This window comes from Salmo salar, chromosome 01 (assembly GCF_965601325.2).
Source record: "Salmo salar chromosome 01, fSalSal1, whole genome shotgun sequence".
Classification (NCBI taxonomy): domain Eukaryota; kingdom Metazoa; phylum Chordata; class Actinopteri; order Salmoniformes; family Salmonidae; genus Salmo; species Salmo salar.
Genome location: NC_138291.1, coordinates 168,885,198 through 168,906,450, shown reverse-complemented (window position 1 = coordinate 168,906,450; position 21,253 = coordinate 168,885,198). Strand labels below are relative to the sequence as shown.

The 21,253-nt window shown below is 45.6% G+C and overlaps 1 protein-coding gene across 3 annotated transcripts in view; it reads right to left on the bottom strand.

Moving 5' to 3' along the window:
* Positions 1-20,296, bottom strand: part of rapgef1b (Rap guanine nucleotide exchange factor (GEF) 1b) — a 93,479-nt gene extending 73,183 nt beyond the window's left edge. Inside the window, exon 1 of one of the 3 annotated variants that reach the window (XM_045693053.2) lies at positions 19,787-20,296. In XM_045693053.2, coding sequence (XP_045549009.2) covers positions 19,787-19,973 — 187 coding nt within the window. In that variant the 5' untranslated portion in view covers positions 19,974-20,296. The remainder of the gene's footprint in view (positions 1-19,786) is intronic. The other 2 variants (XM_014141709.3, XM_045693050.2) reach the window with 2 other exon arrangements.
* Between the last annotated feature and the right edge of the window lie 957 nt (positions 20,297-21,253).

Here is a 21,253-nt window from a genome sequence, read left to right as displayed (position 1 = left end):
CCATATGCAACTGACTGGAAAAACACTAGGTCAGATTATCTGCCAACTATTTATATTCCATAGCAGGGATGAAACTAAAGTTCCAAAAGGACTTTACACTTTTCGACATGCTCCCAATAAAGTTAAATGAATTGGATTGAATGCTCCCAAGCGCAGTGGGCATCCCAGGCATTGTGTGTGTACTCCGACATAAAATCCATGTCAAATGTACTTTTTAAGACAGATCCTTTTGAGGGTCTTTGTGTTCTCTTGAATGTTCATCCATCTATTGATATGGATGATCAGATCTGGGTTGAGGTCTTATCATGGACAGTAGGGATGGGGGGGGCGTGGACAGTAGGGATGGGGGGGGCGTGGACAGTAGGGATGGGGGGGGCGTGGACAGTAGGGATGGGGGGGGCGTGGACAGTAGGGATGGGGGGGGGGGGGGGCGTGGACAGTAGGGATGGGGGGGGGGGGGCGTGGACAGTAGGGATGGGGGGGGGGGGCGTGGACAGTAGGGATGGGGGGGGGGGCGTGGACAGTAGGGATGGGGGGGGCGTGGACAGTAGGGATGGGGGGGGCGTGGACAGTAGGGATGGGGGGGGGGCGTGGACAGTAGGGATGGGGGGGGGCGTGGACAGTAGGGATGGGGGGGGCGTGGACAGTAGGGATGGGGGGGGGCGTGGACAGTAGGGATGGGGGGGGCGTGGACAGTAGGGATGGGGGGGGCGTGGACAGTAGGGATGGGGGGGGCGTGGACAGTAGGGATGGTTGGGGGCGTGGACAGTAGGGATGGGGGGGGCGTGGACAGTAAGGATGGGGGGGCGTGGACAGTAGGGATGGGGGGGGCGTGGACAGTAGGGATGGGGGGGCGTGGACAGTAGGGATGGGGGGGCGTGGACAGTAGGGATGGAGGGGCGTATTCGTTTATGGGAACACTTGGCACGCCACCAGCTAAGTGAGGCAGTATGGGTGTCCATGGGGACAGCACGGGTGCTGGGTCATTCAATTGTCCTGTACACACACACACACACACACACACACACCTACCTATCTAGGCTATTCATGAGGCTATTCATCCTGACTCAACAGAAAGACTAAAATACAAGAAAGAATGAACCAACTGGACTGCAGTCACAAACCTTTGCAGAGAGCTTTTACTATTGAGTCTGTGACCCAAATGCTAGCATAAACACAACAAGCACACTCTCTCAGACAGACAGACCATACATTACATACATGTAGGCCTAAACTCCTTCACGCCATGATGTCCACAGAGCCATAGGCAAGGATATGATTAGGCCTAAACCCTGTCACGTGGTCACGTTTTCTACCGTTCTAGCTGGATGTACATGTGTGTGTGCGTGTGGGGCCTGGTTGTGTGTCATTCCAGCCTGGGTACCCCTCCTGTTCCTTCCCCCCTGACGCCAGCCAGGTCACTGCCACTATTTCCTGCCCCTCCCCCCGCCGGCTCCCTCCCATCCTCTCTACCTGGCTTCACAACATGCTGACTAACCTAGGATCGCCAAGCTCACAATGCACACACTTCAAGTGACCTTCTGTGTACTGTTACTGTAGTTTGGTGCATTTTTCTGCATGTATTTTGGCCGCCGGCCCTGCTTTGTGTTTCAGAGAGAGAGAGAGAGAGAGAGAGAGGAGAGAGAGAGAGAGAGAGAGAGAGAGAGAGAGAGAGAGAGAGAGAGAGAGAGAGAGAGAGAGAGAGAGAGAGAGAGAGTTTATGAAGCTCTTAGCCTATAGATCACATATACAGTACCAGTCAAACCTTTGGACACACCTACTCATTCAAGGGTTTTTCTTTATTTTTACTATTTTCTACATTGTAGAATAATAGTGAAGACATCAAAACTATGAAATAACACATATGGAATCATGTAGTAACCAAAAAAGTGTTTAACAAGTCAATTAACAGGTGTGCTTTGTTAAAAGTTAATTTGTGGAATTTATTTTCTTAATGTGTTTGAGCCAATCAGTTGTGTTGTGACATGTAGGGGTGGTATACAGAAGATAGCCCATATTATGGCAAGAACAGCTCAAATAAGCAAAGAGAAATGACAGTCCATCATTACTTTAAGACATGAAGGTCAGTCAACCAGGAAAATGTCAATGACTTTGAAAATTTCTTCAAGTGCAGTCGTAAAAACCATCAAGTACTATGATGAAACTGGCTCTTATGAGGACAGCCACAGGAAAGGAAGACCCAGAGTTACCTCTGCTGCAGAGGATAACTTCATTAAAAGTAAAAATAAAGAAAAACCATTGAATGAGTAGGTGGGTCCAAACTTTTGACTGGTACTGTATATAGATCACATATACTGCAAACAAATAATCTGAACTAAAAATGTCTGTGCGTCCTTGACAATCGCTAATCAATACCCAATTTTTTTTCTTCTTCTCTTTTGTGGCACCAATGTGAGGGTTTATGGCAGGGGAAATGGTGTTGCAGTAGTCTAGTGTGTGGTGCAGGAATAATGACAATCAAACCTTGAGAGCTTTGAGTTTACATTGTCCTAAAAAAGTGAACCAGAACATGAAATTCAAGCGAACAGAAATGTCCGTTCCGTACGTCAGCTACAGACTGACAGAAGTGTCCGTACGTCAGCTACAGACTGACAGAAGTGTCCGTACGTCAGCTACAGACTGACAGAAGTGTCCGTACGTCAGCTACAGACTGACAGAAGTGTCCGTACGTCAGCTACAGACTGACAGAAGTGTCCGTACGTCAGCTACAGGCTGACAGAAGTGTCCGTACGTCAGCTACAGACTGACAGAAATGTCCGTACGTCAGCTACAGACTGACAGAAGTGTCCATACGTCAGCTACAGACTGACAGAAATGTCCATACGTCAGCTACAGACTGACAGAAATGTCCATACGTCAGCTACAGATAGAAGTGTCCATACGTCAGCTACAGACTGACAGAAATGTCCATACGTCAGCTACAGATAGAAGTGTCCATACGTCAGCTACAGATAGAAGTGTCCATACGTCAGCTACAGATAGAAGTGTCCATACGTCAGCTACAGATAGAAGTGTCCATACGTCAGCTACATGGCAGGAAAATGAATGAGAGGTGAAAAATGTGATGACCCCGTCCTTCTTGTCTCTTATTCTGAAATGGTGCCACTTTTTTAGCCATCTTTCCTCTTGTTTATGGACTTTAGGGCCTTTTCTGTATTGATATAAATACTGTCAGTAGATCTAACAGTAGCTAAGAGCAGAGATACATATACCATCTGATCCAGGGAGATAAACACTAGGCCCTATGGCAGTAGCAGCTCTGTATGACGTGAACCACTGTTGTTTAGTGGTGGAGAGCGAGCGAGAGCGGCAGCCTCTAAAGCTCTTCAGATAGAGACACTCAAAGCACATACAGCCCCAGATCAGCCAAGTACTTCAGCGCTGCTTAAGTGTGAGCAAGCACTGATGATGATATGAGTAAATGACCTTTAGCACACTGGAGAGAAGAGAGTACTACTAGCCTATTTCTTTCTCTCCCTCGCTCCCTATACAATCCTCCTCTGTTCATTCAGCTCACACTCTAAGTGCTGAGAGAGATGAGGACTATGGAGAGATAGGGGGCATCAGCCAGGAATCCTTCCACATATGAGATGTTCTGAGTGGGCAGGACTGGCCAGGAGAGATCCCTGCTGTGGTCTAGCCTCCAGACGGCCTGTTGCAACAGGAGAGGAAGAGGACATGAGGAAGTGGGTCAGGCTAAGCCTGATGTACTCAAGCAGAAAGCCCACACACTGCCTAGAGGGGCTAAAAGCAACCAACCTCCGCACTGTCTGATGGGATGACTAGGTGTGTGCGTGGTTGTGTGTCATACTGTGTGACACAGGTGTCTTAGGGATTGGTGAGCGGGCACAGGGCTGCCGTGGGGTTGGGAAGGGAAGAGAGGAGGGAGAGAGTTCACACACCCTTCTCTGCTTCCTATTTCAACTTGGTTCGGAAATGGATTAGTGGAGGAAGGAATACCCCTTTTCACACCCCCTCCTCTGACATGCCTAAACAGGGAGCCCTGAAGTTCCACATTCTCCACACGCCTCGTCCCCACATGCCTCGTCCCATCCCATAGTCAGCCTAAGCCAGTGCTATGTCTCTCTGGGGCTAGGACTTAGGCCCGTTGTAAAAATGGTTATAAGTAGTCCCGTTGTAAAATAAATATCAGTAGTCCCGTTGTAAAATAAATATCAGTAGTCCCGCTGTAAAATAAATATCAGTAGTCCCGCTGTAAAATAAATATCAGTAGTCCCGCTGTAAAATAAATATCAGTAGTCCCGCTGTAAAATAAATATCAGTAGTCCCGTTGTAAAATAAATATCAGTAGGCCCGCTGTAAAATAAATATCAGTAGTCCCGTTGTAAAATAAATATCAGTAGTCCCGTTGTAAAATAAATATCAGTAGTCCCGTTGTAAAATAAATATCAGTAGTCCCGTTGTAAAATAAATATCAGTAGGCCCGTTGTAAAATAAATATCAGTAGGCCCGTTGTAAAATAAATATCAGTAGTCCCGCTGTAAAATAAATATCAGTAGGCCCGTTGTAAAATAAATATCAGTAGGCCCGCTGTAAAATAAATATCAATATAAAATGTAAATAAAGCAATCCAATGTTATTTGTTGCCTAGACTTTACTGCAAATGACACTCAAGTCTTGATAATACACTAATATAGCAGTTAGCCATGAGAGCCATTATAATAGAACGCTTGTGACCACCCACACACACAAACACACACACAGCACTTGGGAGAAAAAACCCATCTTAAAGCAGAAATAGAATGAAAAACAGGCATGCTATAATAGTGGCCACTATAGTAGACATCGATCAAGTGAACAAGGCTACATATGTGCAAAAATAGCATTCACTGAGTAAAAAAATATAATAATGCCCCTCACTCACACAAGTGTTACTGTCAATTTCAACACAACAAAAGCAATATCTTTGGGCTACACTGCACACTTTCTGCCTGTGGACATCTGTTCTATAATGTGCCAGCAGCGGAGCATGATACCCTTTGTTGGCATAATTGATCTCTTTCAGGCAGAGAGTACACCTGGCATACCCCTTTTATCCACTGTATTGAAAAAGTGAGAAACAGGGAAAGTGTGTGGTGTTCCTTTCACCTCTACAGTGGCATCCAGCATAAGCCAGGCCCAGCTCCAGCTACACTTGATCCCTGAATCCACTTGTTTAACAAGCAACGCCTCATTTTCACCTAATTCTCTCGTTCTGAAAATTAACCACATACTGTATGCTACCCTCCAGTCCCTAGACTTCCTGGCGCTGACGGAAACATGGATTAACACAGATAACACTACTACTCCTACTGCTCTCTCCTCGTCTGCCCACGTGTTCTCGCATACCCCTAGAGCATCGAGCCAGCGGGGTGGTGGCACTGGAATCCTCATTTCTCCCAAGTGGACATTCTCTCTTTCTCCCCTGACCCATCTGTCTATCTCCTCATTTGAATTCCATGCTGTCACAGTTACCAGCCCTTTCAAGCTTAACATCCTTATCATTTATCGCCCTCCAGGTTCCCTTGGAGAGTTCATCAATGAGCTTGACGCCTTGATAAGTTCCTTTCCCGAGGATGGCTCACCTCTCACAGTTCTGGGTGACTTTAACCTCCCCACGTCTACCTTTGACTCATTCCTCTCTGCCTCCATCTTTCCACTCCTCTCCTCTTTTGACCTCACCCTCTCACCTTCCCCCCTTACTCACAAGGCAGGCAATACGCTTGACCTCATCTTTACTAGATGCTGTTCTTCCACTAATCTCAACTCCCCTCCAAGTCTCTGACCACTACCTTGTATCCTTTTCCCTCTCGCTCTCATCCAACACTTCTCACTCTGCCCCTACTCGGATGGTATTGCGCCGTCCCAACCTTCGCTCTCTCTCTCCCGCTACTCTCGCCTCTTCCATCCTATCATCTCTTCCCTCTGCTCAAACCTTCTCCAACCCATCTCCTGATTCTGCCTCCTCAACCCTCCTCTCCTCCCTCTCTGCATCCTTTGATTTTCTCTGTCCCCTATCCTCCAGGCCGGCTCGGTCCTCCCCTCCTGCTCCGTGGCTCGACGACTCACTGCGAGCACACAGAACAGGGCTCCGGGCAGCCGAGCGGAAATGGAGGAAAACTCGCCTCCCTGTGGACCTGGCATCCTTTCACTCCCTCCTCTCTACATTCTCCTCTTCTGTCTCTGCTGCTAAAGCCACTTTCTACCACTCTAAATTCCAAGCATCTGCCTCTAACCCTAGGAAGCTCTTTGCTACCTTCTCCTCCCTCCTGAATCCTCCTCCCCCTCCTCCCTCTCTGCGGATGACTTCGTCAACCATTTTGAAAAGAAGGTTGACGACATCCGATCCTCGTTTGCTAAGTCAAACGACACCGCTGGCCCTGCTCACACTGCCCTACCCTGTGCTTTGACCTCTTTCTCCCCTCTCTCTCCAGATGAAATCTCGCGTCTTGTGACGGCCGGCCGCCCAACAACCTGCCCACTTGACCCTATCCCCTCCTCTCTTCTCCGGACCATTTCCGGAGACCTTCTCCCCTACCTCACCTCGCTCATCAACTCATCCTTGACCGCTGGCTACGTCCCTTCCGTCTTCAAGAGAGCGAGAGTTGCACCCCTTCTGAAAAAACCTACACTCGATCCCTCCGATGTCAACAACTACAGACCAGTATCCCTTCTTTCTTTTCTCTCCAAAACTCTTGAATGTGCCATCCTTGGCCAGCTCTCTTGCTATCTCTCTCAGAATGACCTTCTTGATCCTAATCAGTCAGGTTTCAAGACTGGGCATTCAACTGAGACTGCTCTTCTCTGTGTCACGGAGGCTCTCCGCACTGCTAAAGCTAACCCTCTCTCCTCTGCTCTCATCCTTCTAGACCTATCTGCTGCCTTTGATACTGTGAACCATCAGATCCTCCTCTCCACCCTCTCCGAGCTTGGCATCTCCGGCGCGGCCCACGCTTGGATTGCGTCCTACCTGACAGGTCGCTCCTACCAGGTGGCGTGGCGAGAATCTGTCTCCGCACCACGTGCTCTCACCACTGGTGTCCCGCAGGGCTCTGTTCTAGGCCCTCTCCTATTCTCGCTATACACCAAGTCTCTTGGCTCTGTCATATCCTCACATGGTCTCTCCTATCATTGCTATGCAGACGACACACAATTAATCTTCTCCTTTCCCCCTTCTGACAACCAGGTGGCGAATCGCATCTCTGCATGTCTGGCAGACATATCTGTGTGGATGACAGATCACCACCTCAAGCTGAACCTCGGCAAGACGGAGCTGCTCTTCCTCCCGGGGAAGGACTGCCCGTTCCATGATCTCGCCATCACGGTTGACAACTCCCTTGTGTCCTCCTACCAGAGTGCTAAGAGCCTCGGCGTGACCCTGGACAACACCCTGTCGTTCTCCACTAACATCAAGGCGGTGACCCGATCCTGTAGGTTCATGCTCCACAACATTCGCAGAGTACGACCCTGCCTCACACAGGAAGCGGCGCAGGTCCTAATCCAGGCACTTGTCATCTCCCGCCTGGATTACTGCAACTCGCTGTTGGCTGGGCTCCCTGCCTGTGCCACTAAACCCCTACAACTCATCCAGAACGCCGCAGCCCGTCTGGTGTTCAACCTTCCCAAGTTCTCTCACGTCACCCCGCTCCTCCGCTCTCTCCACTGGCTTCCAGTTGAAGCTCGCATCCGCTACAAGACCATGGTGCTTGCCTACGGAGCTGTGAGGGGAACGGCACCTCCGTACCTTCAGGCTCTGATCAGGCCCTACACCCAAACAAGGGCACTGCGTTCATCCACCTCTGGCCTGCTCGCCTCCCTACCTCTGAGGAAGCACAGTTCCCGCTCAGCCCAGTCAAAACTGTTCGCTGCTCTGGCACCCCAATGGTGGAACAAGCTCCCTCACGACGCCAGGACAGCGGAGTCAATCACCACCTTCCGGAGACACCTGAAACCCCACCTCTTTAAGTAATACCTGGGATAAGATAAAGTAATCCTTCTAACCCCCCCCCCCCCCCCTTAAAAGATTTAGATGCACTATTGTAAAGTGGTTGTTCCACTGGATATTATAAGGTGAATGCACCAATTTGTAAGTCGCTCTTGATAAGAGCGTCTGCTAAATGTCTTAAATGTAAATGTAAAACATTAGTTCAGAAATAGTAGTTAAGTTTGTTAGCTAGTTAACATTTCACACAGATTGTCAGGTTCCAGAAAGCAACTAACGCGTTATAACTTGAGGAATGGCAAGGAGTCGTATACCAGTTAACGTGAACTCACCCCATTCCAACCGCGACATTCAAACCAGGCTGCAAAGAAAACGAATGTGACTGTAGCGACTGTGTTGACTTCAACATCTGGGGTGTGAACTACGTTTCTATTCAAGCGTTGATTGACATGGTAATGGCACTATAGTATTGGAGAAAAGTTGAAAAAAACTGACCCTCAGTTACATCGTGACGTGTCATGCCGTAACAGCATGCATAAAGCAACTATTTCTGTCTTACAATCTCTCTCCACCAGGTGTAGCACTTCTCTCATCGTTTAAAAACAAGAAATGGACAGTGACGGGGGTAAGGGGGGGATACCTAGTCATTTTTTGCGTTGTTACTGCAAGCGATCATGACTTTCAAAAGACAATGTTTACTTCTGAAGATCACTTTAGCACCGCCCTAAAAACCCGATTCAAATTCTACACAAACCTTCAAATAGGTATGTAATGATACATTACATAAACTCTTTATAGTGTTTTATTTACATTTTAGAGGCGATAAGTTGGACAGATGGAGTGAAAAAAAAGCAGTTTTCCCACACGACATCTCTCCTTCTCACTATCACGCATTAGTTCCGCTGGAAAGGGAAGAAATTGTGCTTTACAATGGTATTGACATTACAGTTGATCTGGAAGTATTACGTTTTTGGGGCGCTAAAATAAGGTCAACTGTACGGACCAAGGCGATGTACAAAAGTGAGTGAGTTTACGTTAATACTATAGCGAATTGGTTAGGTTACTAACGTTAGGTTATTAACATCAGATTATTATTTGTATTTTTTTTACTTTATTAGCCTCAATTATTTGATCGGTTAAGTTGGCTAATGTTGCTCAACATTTCTCTGGCTAACTAACGGAGAATTCAATCCAGCTAGCAAGATACTTAATAATGCTAACAACTTGTTCCACCACACTTTCTCCCTCACCTAAACTTTCTAAAATGTCAGTTGTTTTTTGGTTACAGCTCATGAAGTACGCTTCATGGCCTTCTCTCCCGTCTCCGTGGTCAGGCTTCTCACCTACCTCTTTGTTATCGTTCAGGGGACGCGCTGCTGTAACTGGCAAACTGACTTTGCACTTTCTGCTGTCGTTCCAGAGCACGCACTGATGCTGTAAATAGCAAATTGGTTGTCTCTTCTCTCCTCAGTCGTGTGCTGCATTCTGTTGTTATGTAAACGATTAGCTGAGCCTTGGATACAGCCAGTATTGCAACAAATGCGCATCACTCGTTCGATTAGAGCCAGTAGTGATCCAAAGCCCCCCTCTCAAACTTTTCTCATCGAATCTACACAAATCATGTAGGTCACCCATTTTGGATTCAAAACGGCGAATTTCGCCGAAAGGTGACTAGTTTGCATTCCTGATGAAGGTAGTGCTCACAGGCACTCCAACTTACTCTGACAGTTGAACTTGAGGCATGGAAGACTGTTTTACACTTATATCTGTATAGCAGATGCAGAAGCTTATCTGACAGGTATAAAGAAATTAATGGCAGTGTCATATCATGCAGGCAGCATATCTCCCGCTCTCTGGGGCTAGGACTTAGCTTCTCTTCCATAACATAACATATACACACATATATAAATAAAACACACACACACAGTACCAGCCAAAAGTTTGGACACACCTATTCATTAAAAGAGTTCTCTTTATTTTTACTATTTTCTAGAGTAACAGTGAAGACATCAAAACTATGAAATAACACATATTGAATCATGTCGAAACCAAAAAAGTGTTAAACAAAAAAATATGTTTTATATTTGGCAATCTTCAAAACAGCCACCCTTTGCCTTGATGACAGCTTTGCACACTCTGGGCATTCTGTCAACCAGCTTCATGAGGTAGTCACCTGGAATGCATTTCAATTAACAGGTGTGCCTTGTTAAAAGTTAATTTGTGGAATTTCTTTCCTTCTAAATGCATTTCAGACAATCAGTTGTGTTAGCAACTTATATTTGGTAAAAGACCAAGCCCATATTATGGCAAGAACAGCTCAAATAAGCAGAGAAACGACAGTCCATCATTACTTTAAGACATGACAGCCAGTCAATCTGGAACATTTCAAGAACTTTGAAAGTTTTTTCAAGTGCAGTAACAAAAACCATCAAGCGCTATGAGAAAACTGGCTCTCATGAGGACTGCAACAGGAAAGACCCAGAGTTACCTCTGCTGCAGATGATATATTCATTAGAGTTAACTGCACCTCAGATTGCAGCTGTACAGAAGAGACTGCATGAATCAGGCCTTCTTGGTCAAATTGCTGCAAAGAAACCACTACTAAAGGACACCAATAAGAACAAGAGACTTGCTTGGGCCAAGAAACACGAGCAATGGACATTAGACCGGTGGAAATCCATCCTTTGATCTGATGAGTCCAAATTTGAGATGTTTGGTTCTAACCGCCATGTCTTTGTGAGACACAGAGTAGGTGAACGGATGATCTCTGCATGTGTGGTTCCCACCATGAAGCATGGAGGAGGAGGTGTGATTGTGTGGGGGTGCTTTGCTGGTGACACTGTCTGATTTATTTAGAGTTCAAGGCACACTTAACCAGCCTGGCTACCACAGGATTTTGCAGCGATACACCATCTGGTTTGCGCTTAGGCTCCATCTCACTGTAGTAGGCTCCATCTCACTGTAGTAGGCTGTAGACTACATCTCCATTCACCTTACGTTTACTGTTAATGTAACTAGCCTAAATATAGATTGTGTCATGCCTTTATCGAGCTGAGATTTTTTTGACTTGGCCTACTATTTGGTAGCTCTGTTTTGTTCTGTTCACATTAATTCGTTCGCATTCACAGTTGTGTCGGTATTCTAAGCCAAACTGCTATTCAGTAACCAATGACCCCGGAGTCTCAACATTTTAACCTTGTTTATTGTGGTATTGCGTGATTTAATCAGAATTCAATAATTCCAACGCAAGAACCTCAGCAATAGCTTTACTCCCTCCCTAAATTCAATTGCCCCCTTACCTCCGCATGCTTTCGGTTCGGCTGGCGCCTAGACGAACGAGTGCGCTCACATACTCCCTTAAAAGACCTTTGCTTGAGAAAAGGCGGCAATATTACTTTGTCCATCTTGAGATGCCGTAGTCAGTATACACTTCTTCAAAATAGTCAGAATAAATCTAAGACAACTAATTTTTACCAAGGAGATTTTACATCTAACTAAAATAGTATTTGGTGCAGTATTTCTCAAGTGAAAAAAATGTGCATAAAACGAGTCGTCCATCATTGAATGTCAACAAACACTTCATTGAATAATCCCTACTGTTGACCAATGACTGACATAGGGGCGTAGACTTTGGCTACACAACTTCACGTTGCCTCGAGAAAAAACATAGTGTTCATGAACAGCGGAGAAAAAAAACTCTTGCCAAAGACCAAAATGAACAAAAACGTCATCATAATATACGCATGAACTGTTCCGAATGGGAAGCATGCAGAGCTTTTAGTCACTTTATCCTGGTGGCGGGTCTGCTGCAGGACAACAAAGGCACGTACACTCAGTGTACGAAACATTATGAACACCTGCTCTTTCCATGACAGACAGACCAAGTGAATCCAGGTGAAAGCTATGAACCCTTATCGATGTCACTTGTTAAATCAATACAGGGCGGCATGTAGCCTAGTGGTTAAGAGCGCTGGGAAAGTAATCGAAAGGTTGCTAGTTCGAATCGCCGAACCGACTAGGTGAACAATCTGTCGATGTGCCGTTGAGCAAGACGCTTAACCCTAACTGCTCCTGTAAGTCTCTCTGGATAAATGACAACAACAAAGTCAAACCACATCAGGAGATGAAGGGGAGGAGACAGGTTAAAAGAAGGATTTTAAAGCATTCAGACATGGAGTGAGACATGGAGTGTATGTGTGCCATTTGGAAGATGAATGGGCAAGACAAAATATTGAAATGCCTCTGAACGGGGTGTGGTAGTAGGCGCACCAGTTTGTGTCAGAACTGCAACGCTGCTGGGTTTTTCCTGCTCAACAGTTTCCCGTGTGTATCAAGAGTGGTCCACCACCCAAAGGACTTCCAGCCAACTGTGGGAAGCATTGGAGTCAACATTGCTGTGGAACGCTTGGCACGTAGTAGGGCTGGGCGATAAATCAATATCAATAATTAGAGGTAATTACTTCCCTCAATAACCATATAAAAACGTTTAGATTCATTTTCGATAATGTCGATATAGAATAATTAGGTACAGCAGTCCATTTCACCTCTGACGCAGCAGGAACGTGCTGAGAAGTGACAAAATGCACGTGGAGAAGTATACGCTCACTAAAAACCACTTAGCACCTCGAGTGATGGAGTAGCCACTGTTAACCACGAAAAATGAGGGATGTAGGCCAAAACAGTGGCAGTGATAGGCATGGAGAAAGAGCAGCTTCCAACGAAGAAATTATTGATAAAAAGGGTTCAACTGTTTCAGTAATTTGGAAGTGGTTTGGCTTTTTGAAGTCTGACAAAGAGCAGAGCAATGTTCGGTGCAAATTGTGCCGTAGACAGGTGGCTACGAAGTCTGGTAATACGACACACCTTTTTCAACATCTGAAGCAAAATCACTCTTTGGAACATGCTGGAAGTTTGAGCCACGGTATTGATAAACGCCCCTCAAGCACCTGCCAATCTAGGGATGTTTGCCCAAAGCAGTCAACACTGACAGCGCTTATGACAAGCAAACACTGACAAGCAAACATCGAAAAGACGTCACAAATGCTAATATGCATTGCATTGCTAAGGACATGCTACCAATTAGCACAGTCAAAAAGGAAGGTTTCAAGAGGCTTATCAATTTCATTGACCCCAGGTACGTGCTCCCTGGCCGCAAACATGGAACAATTTTCCTTCAAGTATAATTTTATGTGTAGCTCACATCATTTAAAAAAAATGTAACCTTTATTTAACTAGGCAAGTCAGTTAAGAACAACTTCTTATTTACAATGACGGCCTTGTTCAGGGGTAGAATGACACATTTTTACCTTGTCAGCTCGGGGATTCGATCTAGCAACCTTTCGGTTACTGGCCCAACGCTCTAACCAGTTTGTTCAGGCATTCTTGAGTTTGAAGCAGATATGCACCTTTTAAACATTATTTGATTAATATTGTGATAATTATCTTTATCGATTGAAAAAAATGAATTATTACGATATCTATATATCTGCCATGTCGCCCAGCCCTACGTTGTAGATTCCAAGGCCCCGGCGAATTGAGGCTGTTCTGAGGGCAAAGGGGGGTGCAACTCAACTCATGTTATGTACAGTCAGAGTATGTGCGCACTCAATGTGGACCCAAACCAAGTAAATGACTGATTATCCAAAGACAGAGTGGTGAAGGTCAAAAGTGATAGAAATGGTAACATTTCCTGAGCAAAAAGCACAAAGTGAATTAGTGGTTATGCACCTATATCAGCACTTGCTGCCAAGATATTTGCAGGCAGGGACCCACCTGTACTGCTGTGTGGCTCAGCTTTGGTTGCCGTGAGGCCTATAGTGACTGTCAAACTACTGTACTAGCTAGCGGGTTTTCAGATCACCCACCAGTCTGTCAGACACAGACTATTACTCACACACTGCTGAGCCCCAATTAGCCTCATCACCACAGCTGAGGTGACTGCACAGGCCATGATGGGCACACACACACACAAACAAACAAACTGGGGTCCTCAGACACTCTTTACCACCTGCCAGGTTAAACGGAGCAGCAAAGTTTCATTAGGCTCGATGGCGCGTTTTCAAAACATGGCATTACGCCACTCTGTGCTATGTAATTACACGATGGACTCAACCACCTCAATCATGGAGCCTCTCTTCTCTCCACGCAAGCCTAGCAGCACACCTGGGTCTCTCGGTTCACACACTGCTAACTGGCTGAGCCGAAGAGGAAGTGATTACGAAGCTAAATAAATAGGGCTAATGTGGCTAGCGCTAAATATTGTAAATGTTGCTGCTACTTTTCACATGACACAGATGGACAAGGCCACCAACTAAGAGTTTGAGACTCCCCAAACAAAGCTGACCAAGAACAAGCAAAATCAATGGTTTTCAGTTTATATTTTTTTAGAATAGCCTAAGCAAAATTTAAACCAAAAAACAGTTTCTGAAGTTGGTGGATGTACAGATGGGTGAAACAGTGAGACAACTCAGGGTTGAGAGCCTAGGCCCATGCAGTCTAGTCTGGGCAGGCTGTAGAGAGCTGTGGCTAGTGGCCTCCTCTGGCTGGCTGGGTCCACCCTAGACTTCAGCACAGCAAATGAGCACCTTCACAAAAGCCACACTACACAAAAAACCTAGGAAGGAATATCCCCAGCGCTTCAGTCCTGCCAGCACTTCTATTTTTCTTTACATAAAAGCTCTAAAACAGGATGGCTTTGACAGGCTGGTCTTTGAGAGGAAAATAACACACGAGCCAGGTTTGTCCATCTATCCCCAAAAAAGAAAACAAATGCAAGCATGGATACATTTAGCGCAAGAACAAATAGGCCTGCTGAGGTGCAATGGTGAAGTATTTTTCATTTGGCTTTATATTTAAGTCATTTAGCAGAAACTTTTCCAAAGCAATTTACAGGAGCAATTAGGATTAAGTGTCTCGCTCAAGGTAACATTTTTTTTTTTTTTTGCATAGTCGGCTAGGGGATTCGAACCAGTGACATTTATATTACTGGCCCAACGCTCTTAACTGCTAGGCTACCTGCCTCACTTGTCAGGTAAAATAAAACCATTCAACAACCATTTTATATAGATAGCAAAAACCTTCCAATATGAAACACGGTCAGTCAGAGTTTCAAATCAAATCTAGTTTTATTTGTCACGTGAGCCAAATACAACGGGTGTAGAATTTACCATGAAAGGCTTGCTTAAGAGCCCTTCCCAAAAATGCAGAGTTCTAAAAAAAAAAGTATGTAAAAATAGTCAAACAAGGAATAAAATACACCAGAATCAAGCTATATACAGTACCAGATCAATGTGCAGTGAGTTTATCTTGTGTTCAGTACCGCCAAACTCTTGAAACTGAAACATAATTTAACCATACACGTCACTGTAGTTGTCAAATGACAGCAATCCCTGTTGATGCGACCATGTGTGTTGGTTTACCTGGCGGTTCCTTATCTAGTTCTCCCTGTAAAGAGGACTCTGTATCTTCAGAAGAGCCTTGGCTCTTCCAGCTTAAGTTTCCCATCCAGGAGACCCGAAGTCCTCTGATCAGACACTTGGTCCAGGTCGTCCAGTTTGATTCAACTGTGAGCTTGTTCTGTCCAACCACTGCTTGCAGTCACCTCAATGGAATGTAGGCAACCTAGGCTAGATGATGATCACCAACCAATTTACAGAGTAGAAATCATTTCACAACTGTTGTTTACAGTCAAGCCACCGCTGTGTGATGAACTCCACAGTTCATTTAGAATGTGAATTGGCCAATCTTCTGTCTATGACTGTCAGTCATATTAATCAGTCACTGAACTGGCGTCCCATGACTCTGCTTGACTCAGACCACATAACATGGGCGGAAATATCAAAAATAGAACAGGCTTAACGATGATCTGGATCAAAAGTGTCCTCCAATCACAAGAGGTTGAAGAATAATCTAGTTAAAGTCTTGAGAAATATGTCCGCAGTCACGTACTCTCGTCTCCTTCAGCAGTGTTTCTCAATAAACAAGTCAGGACAATCATCACCAAGGTAAGCTAGTCCATGACCGTCTGTATCAGTGACGTCCAGAGAAGGCTTGATTGAATATTGATTGACATTTAGACCACAGGGGTCGCAAGGACCGGGTCCATGATGTAAACACAAGTGATCAAATCACATGCCCTGCTGCATCAGATGACAGAACACCCCGGAGAACCAGGAAGTCACTGGAACAAGGGTGGATGCTGGATGTTGCACAACCCCTTTGAGAAGTCACTTCAGTGCTAAAAGTTTCTGTACAAGAGTGGTTCCATAAAGAGAAGATGGTTGTAACTCCTGGAAACATTTATTATAGGGCTCCACAACTGATGCCAGCAATGCAACAGTGAGTGTGTCCTTCAATAGCTACTAGAAAACATTTGTCATGAAAATGTTCTGTTGGAGAAAGACTGCTTTCCTCCAATGTAGTATTCAGCTCTGCATCGCTCTCCATCCATTTGTTTGTCTCAACCTTTGTTGGTAACTCCATTCCCACCAGGCCTCCAGTCTCCACCCTCTCGGTCTCCCCCTCAACACACTTGTGCGCTCCTAAACACATAATTATAGCCCATGTAGGTCTATAGCGTAAATGCAAGTCTCATTCCAAGGGTGAGTAAAAATACTTCATTTCCACCAAACCTCAACATTGCAGCACCAGGGCTTATAGCCGAGGACTCTGTTAGTCAGCAACATGTACATGAACCCTGTGAGAGACCTTATAGTCATAACCAGAGCTTCAAAATACATGACTCTGGTCATAACAATAACAGATACTCTGTACCCCGTTTGTTTGTAGAACACTAGAGATGGGAGAATACTGTCTGTGTCTGTCTATATAGTGCAGCAAAGAGGCAAAATAACTGTGATTGATTTTTTTATGCAGTCAGCAGTCGCTGCGCTACCTGCTCCTCCAGACGACTTGTGGTCTGGCCTGTAAGGCGTGCACGCACGCACACGCACACACACCTACCTACCTGGGGGGTAAGGCAGGCAGAGTGGCTAAAATAAGGAACTGATGTTCCGCTGAGGCCGGCTACTCCATTGGCTCTGTCCAATCAGAAAGAAGTCACTGAGCTAATTATAAAGCCTGTGGGGGTAGTGGTGGATGCAGCAGACATATGAGCAATATGTTTGGAACATCAAATCGCAATAAACTCACGTTATCGAATCGCAGTACATATCATATTGGCACCTAAGTATCATGATAATATCGTATGGTGAAGTCGCTGGCAATTCCCAGTCCTACTACCCACTCATATCAGCTGTCTCTATGGGGGAAATAGCCTGAAACAACCCACTCGTAGATAGAGTCAAACGAACGGTCCGGCCCAATGCTGCTCACCACCCCCACCTAGTCTGTGACAAACCGGACCCAAACTACAAGTCTCTTTATACGGTGAAGGATGTTGAAATCCCTTGCTGGCCTATTTCACTGTTCCCCTCCACCCCAGGGATGATAGTAAAAAACTAAAAATATAGCCTTGAGAACAACTGTCACAGCAACAAACATTTACAGGTGCAAAAAGGAAAAAATCAACAAGCCGTCACACACACACAGCTTGTACAATGGATCCCCATTCATTCGAAAGCACTTCAAAACAGCCTTGAGGACCCCTTTCCTTCATCAGTTTACCCTAAATTCTTCTGAGTGCTAAGACAAGTTTCAAGTTTTATTGTCACGTGCACCAGTACAGTGCAATGCATTTCTTGCTCGCTCTTTGCCAACAATGTAGTACTGCATTAAAAAAAAGTTGAGTACAACAAAAACACAAGAAATAGAAAAAAGTAGAACACAACACACACACACTTAATTCTTCCTCCACCCAGTTCATTTTCTCACTGTGGGAAGAAAACACTAGGATGTGAGATTGGCTTCCGGCTGTTGTTAGCTTTTGGGCGACACCAGAGGCACAGTATTTGTTACTGTTGAAGCCCTCCTAGTGAACGGGGTGGTGTGTGTAAGATTGGGTTGCAGTCAGGACAGCCACCCTCTGGATGCCATCCCTAGTGCCTTCAGCAGACAAAAACACAGAACATTTCCAAACAGGTGATGGTGTTTCTACCCACTGGGCCTGAGACAGCAGCAGCAGAACACTGTGACCATGGCAAAAACGGAGCGTGTTGATGTGGCCTGTGACATCAGTGCAAATACCAGTGACAACGAATCTGTCGGAATAATAATAGGCTAGATAGAAATGTACACAAGCACAGACGCACGCAGATCAGGCACACAGCCTACCTAGCCTAAGGGGGAACTCAAATGTAAACGGAAACATCAAACTACCCCAGTGTCATATGTAAGCACACACTCTTCCTATCTGTTTCAGTTCAAGTATTGCCCTGTCTGTCAAGGAATTGGTTAAATGATCTCCTCTTAACCATGAGACAGAGCTATCTGAAGTCTCCTTAGAGCCCACACAACATAAACCCTTCCTTTAAATTCTCTCTCAAACAAAACATACGCTTAGTTTTCTCCAGCTCTGCTACACACCCAGTCCTTATGCCACTGGTGTGCATCTGCCTCCATTGTTTTCATGGTGCACGGGCCAGGCCTAGTCCCCGTTTCCATCATAGTCTGTTGCCCCTGGGGGGGGGGGGGGGGGGGGGGACGGACATACAGTGTCTGGGATCGATGGGCACACGTGGAACAGAAAGTGAGGCTCAAACAGGTGACCCGGTAAACACGAGCAGGTAGCAAAAGCCCAAGAGACCAGCCAGACAGCCCCCCACTTACGGCATTCACTCATAGGCCAGAAAACAATGACTATACTTTATTTGTGGACAAAATGCTACCTTTAAAGTCATATCTCTCTCTGTGTGCGCACATCACGGCAGCTCAGCTAATCCATGGCTACTGGCATAACAACTAATTGATCAACAATCGGAAACTTTACGTCTGTTTGGAGTACTCGCTCCATGGACAACACTCACACCTCCGCCCAGTGAGCTGCAGGCATCACCGCCCAAGGCTGAGAGGTGAAACCGGGAGACAACTGGAGGGGTGGGATACTAGTAGGGAAATAGTTTCAAAAGTGGCGTCAGACCCCCATCTGTTTACATCCCATTGCACTGAACACCTTGTGTATTGATATGCTTTATATTGCATACTGTTAACGTTTTCATCCCAATGTGGATATACCGTCAATAGTGTGCCAGACACCGCTGCCACAAATGTAATTGCAAAGCAGATATGCCACGTTCACAATGGAAAGTCAATCTGACAACACAGGGAGCGTGTGATATTACTCCGATTTGATTGAAACCCCAGTTCCAGCTGGTGGGTTAAATTGAGCGCTAAAGTTACTGAGCCAGCTTGCAGGGTAATTGGCTACCACACGAGACACGCTTGCCAGCTGTGTGGTCCCAATGTTTTTATCATCCATCCAGGCAGCGGATTACCACCGTTTTCTTCAACGGGCTAAACTAACCTTAGGTATGAAACATCTGAAAGGGTAAATTGATGAAGCTGAGAACTAATGTTTACAGTCATTACTTCGACTACTTAGCCAAATATAAACTTACTGCTTAAGATAAGGAAAAGAGTTCGCACTGGCTAGCTGGAATGTTGGCTAACTAGCTAGCTTTTCTACGCCGCTATCCCGACTCACATCTTTAGCACGGAACACCCGTTTGTTCGACTGGATAAGACAGAAGACCAATCTCCTGCACACAAGCACGGCTAGCAAAAAGCTTGTCCTATGTGTGCCGGACAACATTTGAAGACCCCTGAACGAGACTCTCAAACCGGGCCTACCCATCCCCAATGTGTGATATACCAGTACCTGACTTTGTGCAGGGGTATGATGAGAGGCCAGTCGTCTGGGCTGCTTACCTTGCTTACTCTCTATTTTCCCCGACATGTCGTAACCAGCAGTGATTTTCACTCGCTGTAAAAAAAAAAACAACTTAACGAGCCAGAAACCAACGCGTCTCCCTCGATTATTCCTGTATTCTTTGCTCACATGTGTCAGTAAGATGAATTCGCTGCAGGTACGAGACCAGATTTGTGGCACACACATCGATTTGTGAAACTGTTTCTGTCGGTCTCCAAGCAATTTTAACTGAGCGGAGAGTCCAACACAGGAGCGCTGCCTTGACCCCGCGCGTCCTCGGCATGATGCACAACTGCACGGAATTAGCTACGTCATTCTTTCAACGAGAAGGATGTCAGTGGAAAGTGCCCCCTGTGGCAACAATCTGTGAAGCATTTTGGGCTGGTCAGAGCTGACCAATACAATATAACAACACTCCGACCAAATACAATAGGCGTATACATTTGTATTTTGGTTAATTTGAAATCTTTAGAAAGTCAACCTTGGCTGTATATATAACTGTTGTCAGAGTGCCCTCTACTGGATATTTTGTAAAGTCTAAGTATTATGTATTATAAATCATAAAATATACTATATGTGGTTTCTCAGTGTCTGTCAACCCTGGTGGTCCTAACACACAATCATATGCCTACTTAAAGGACATAATCCTGGTTTAGTGCATACATTAAAGCACTCACAAAGCAGTCTGGCATATTATGAAGTAGTCAGTGTGAGGATGCCCTTATCTTCTTGTTCTGAATAATTTATATGACTGGCAGAGTGGATCTGCGTTCCATCCTGTCAGTGTTGAGTTATCTGGGTCATCCTGTACCCACCCGCTGATCTCCTGAGGGGCCAGGGAAGAAGAATGGAGTGGAATCTTGGACCTCAAGCTGAGAGGTTGACATGGACATGACTCAAGCTTTTCTCTCAAATCTTCGGCATTTCTGGTATATCACTGTTGAGTTATAGTACATTGTCCTATCAATGTGTGGTGCCAATTGTAATTGCAGCAGATATATTTGCAATGTGAGAAGAGTGTACTAAGTCACAGGCAGCAGGTCTGCCTTCTGACTTTAGGTAGGTAGTGTGTGTGTGTGTGTGTGTGTGTGTGTGTGTGTGTGTGTGTGTGTACACTGTGTTTGGAATGCATTTTCAGGGGTTATGGTGAAATCCCAGAGAGGAAAAACGGAACAGTGAGTTCCTGAGCAGAGACTATCCTGTCAGGACAGGAGAGCGCTCTGCTCATTGACAGAATGATTGTCTGCTAGTTAGCTGCTTCCCTATGGGTGCCTCAACATACAGCACAGCCAATGCCTCTGCCAGTTTCTTCTACGTAGCTCTAAGCTCCTGCTATTTACTCCATATCCCTGACTGATTAGTCATTCCATTCAATATTGTTCACATTACTTATTTTGATTGTCACCCACAGTGTTGTTCATTCGCTGCAGTTAAGATTTGTTTGATAGTGTCACCCACAATGTGAT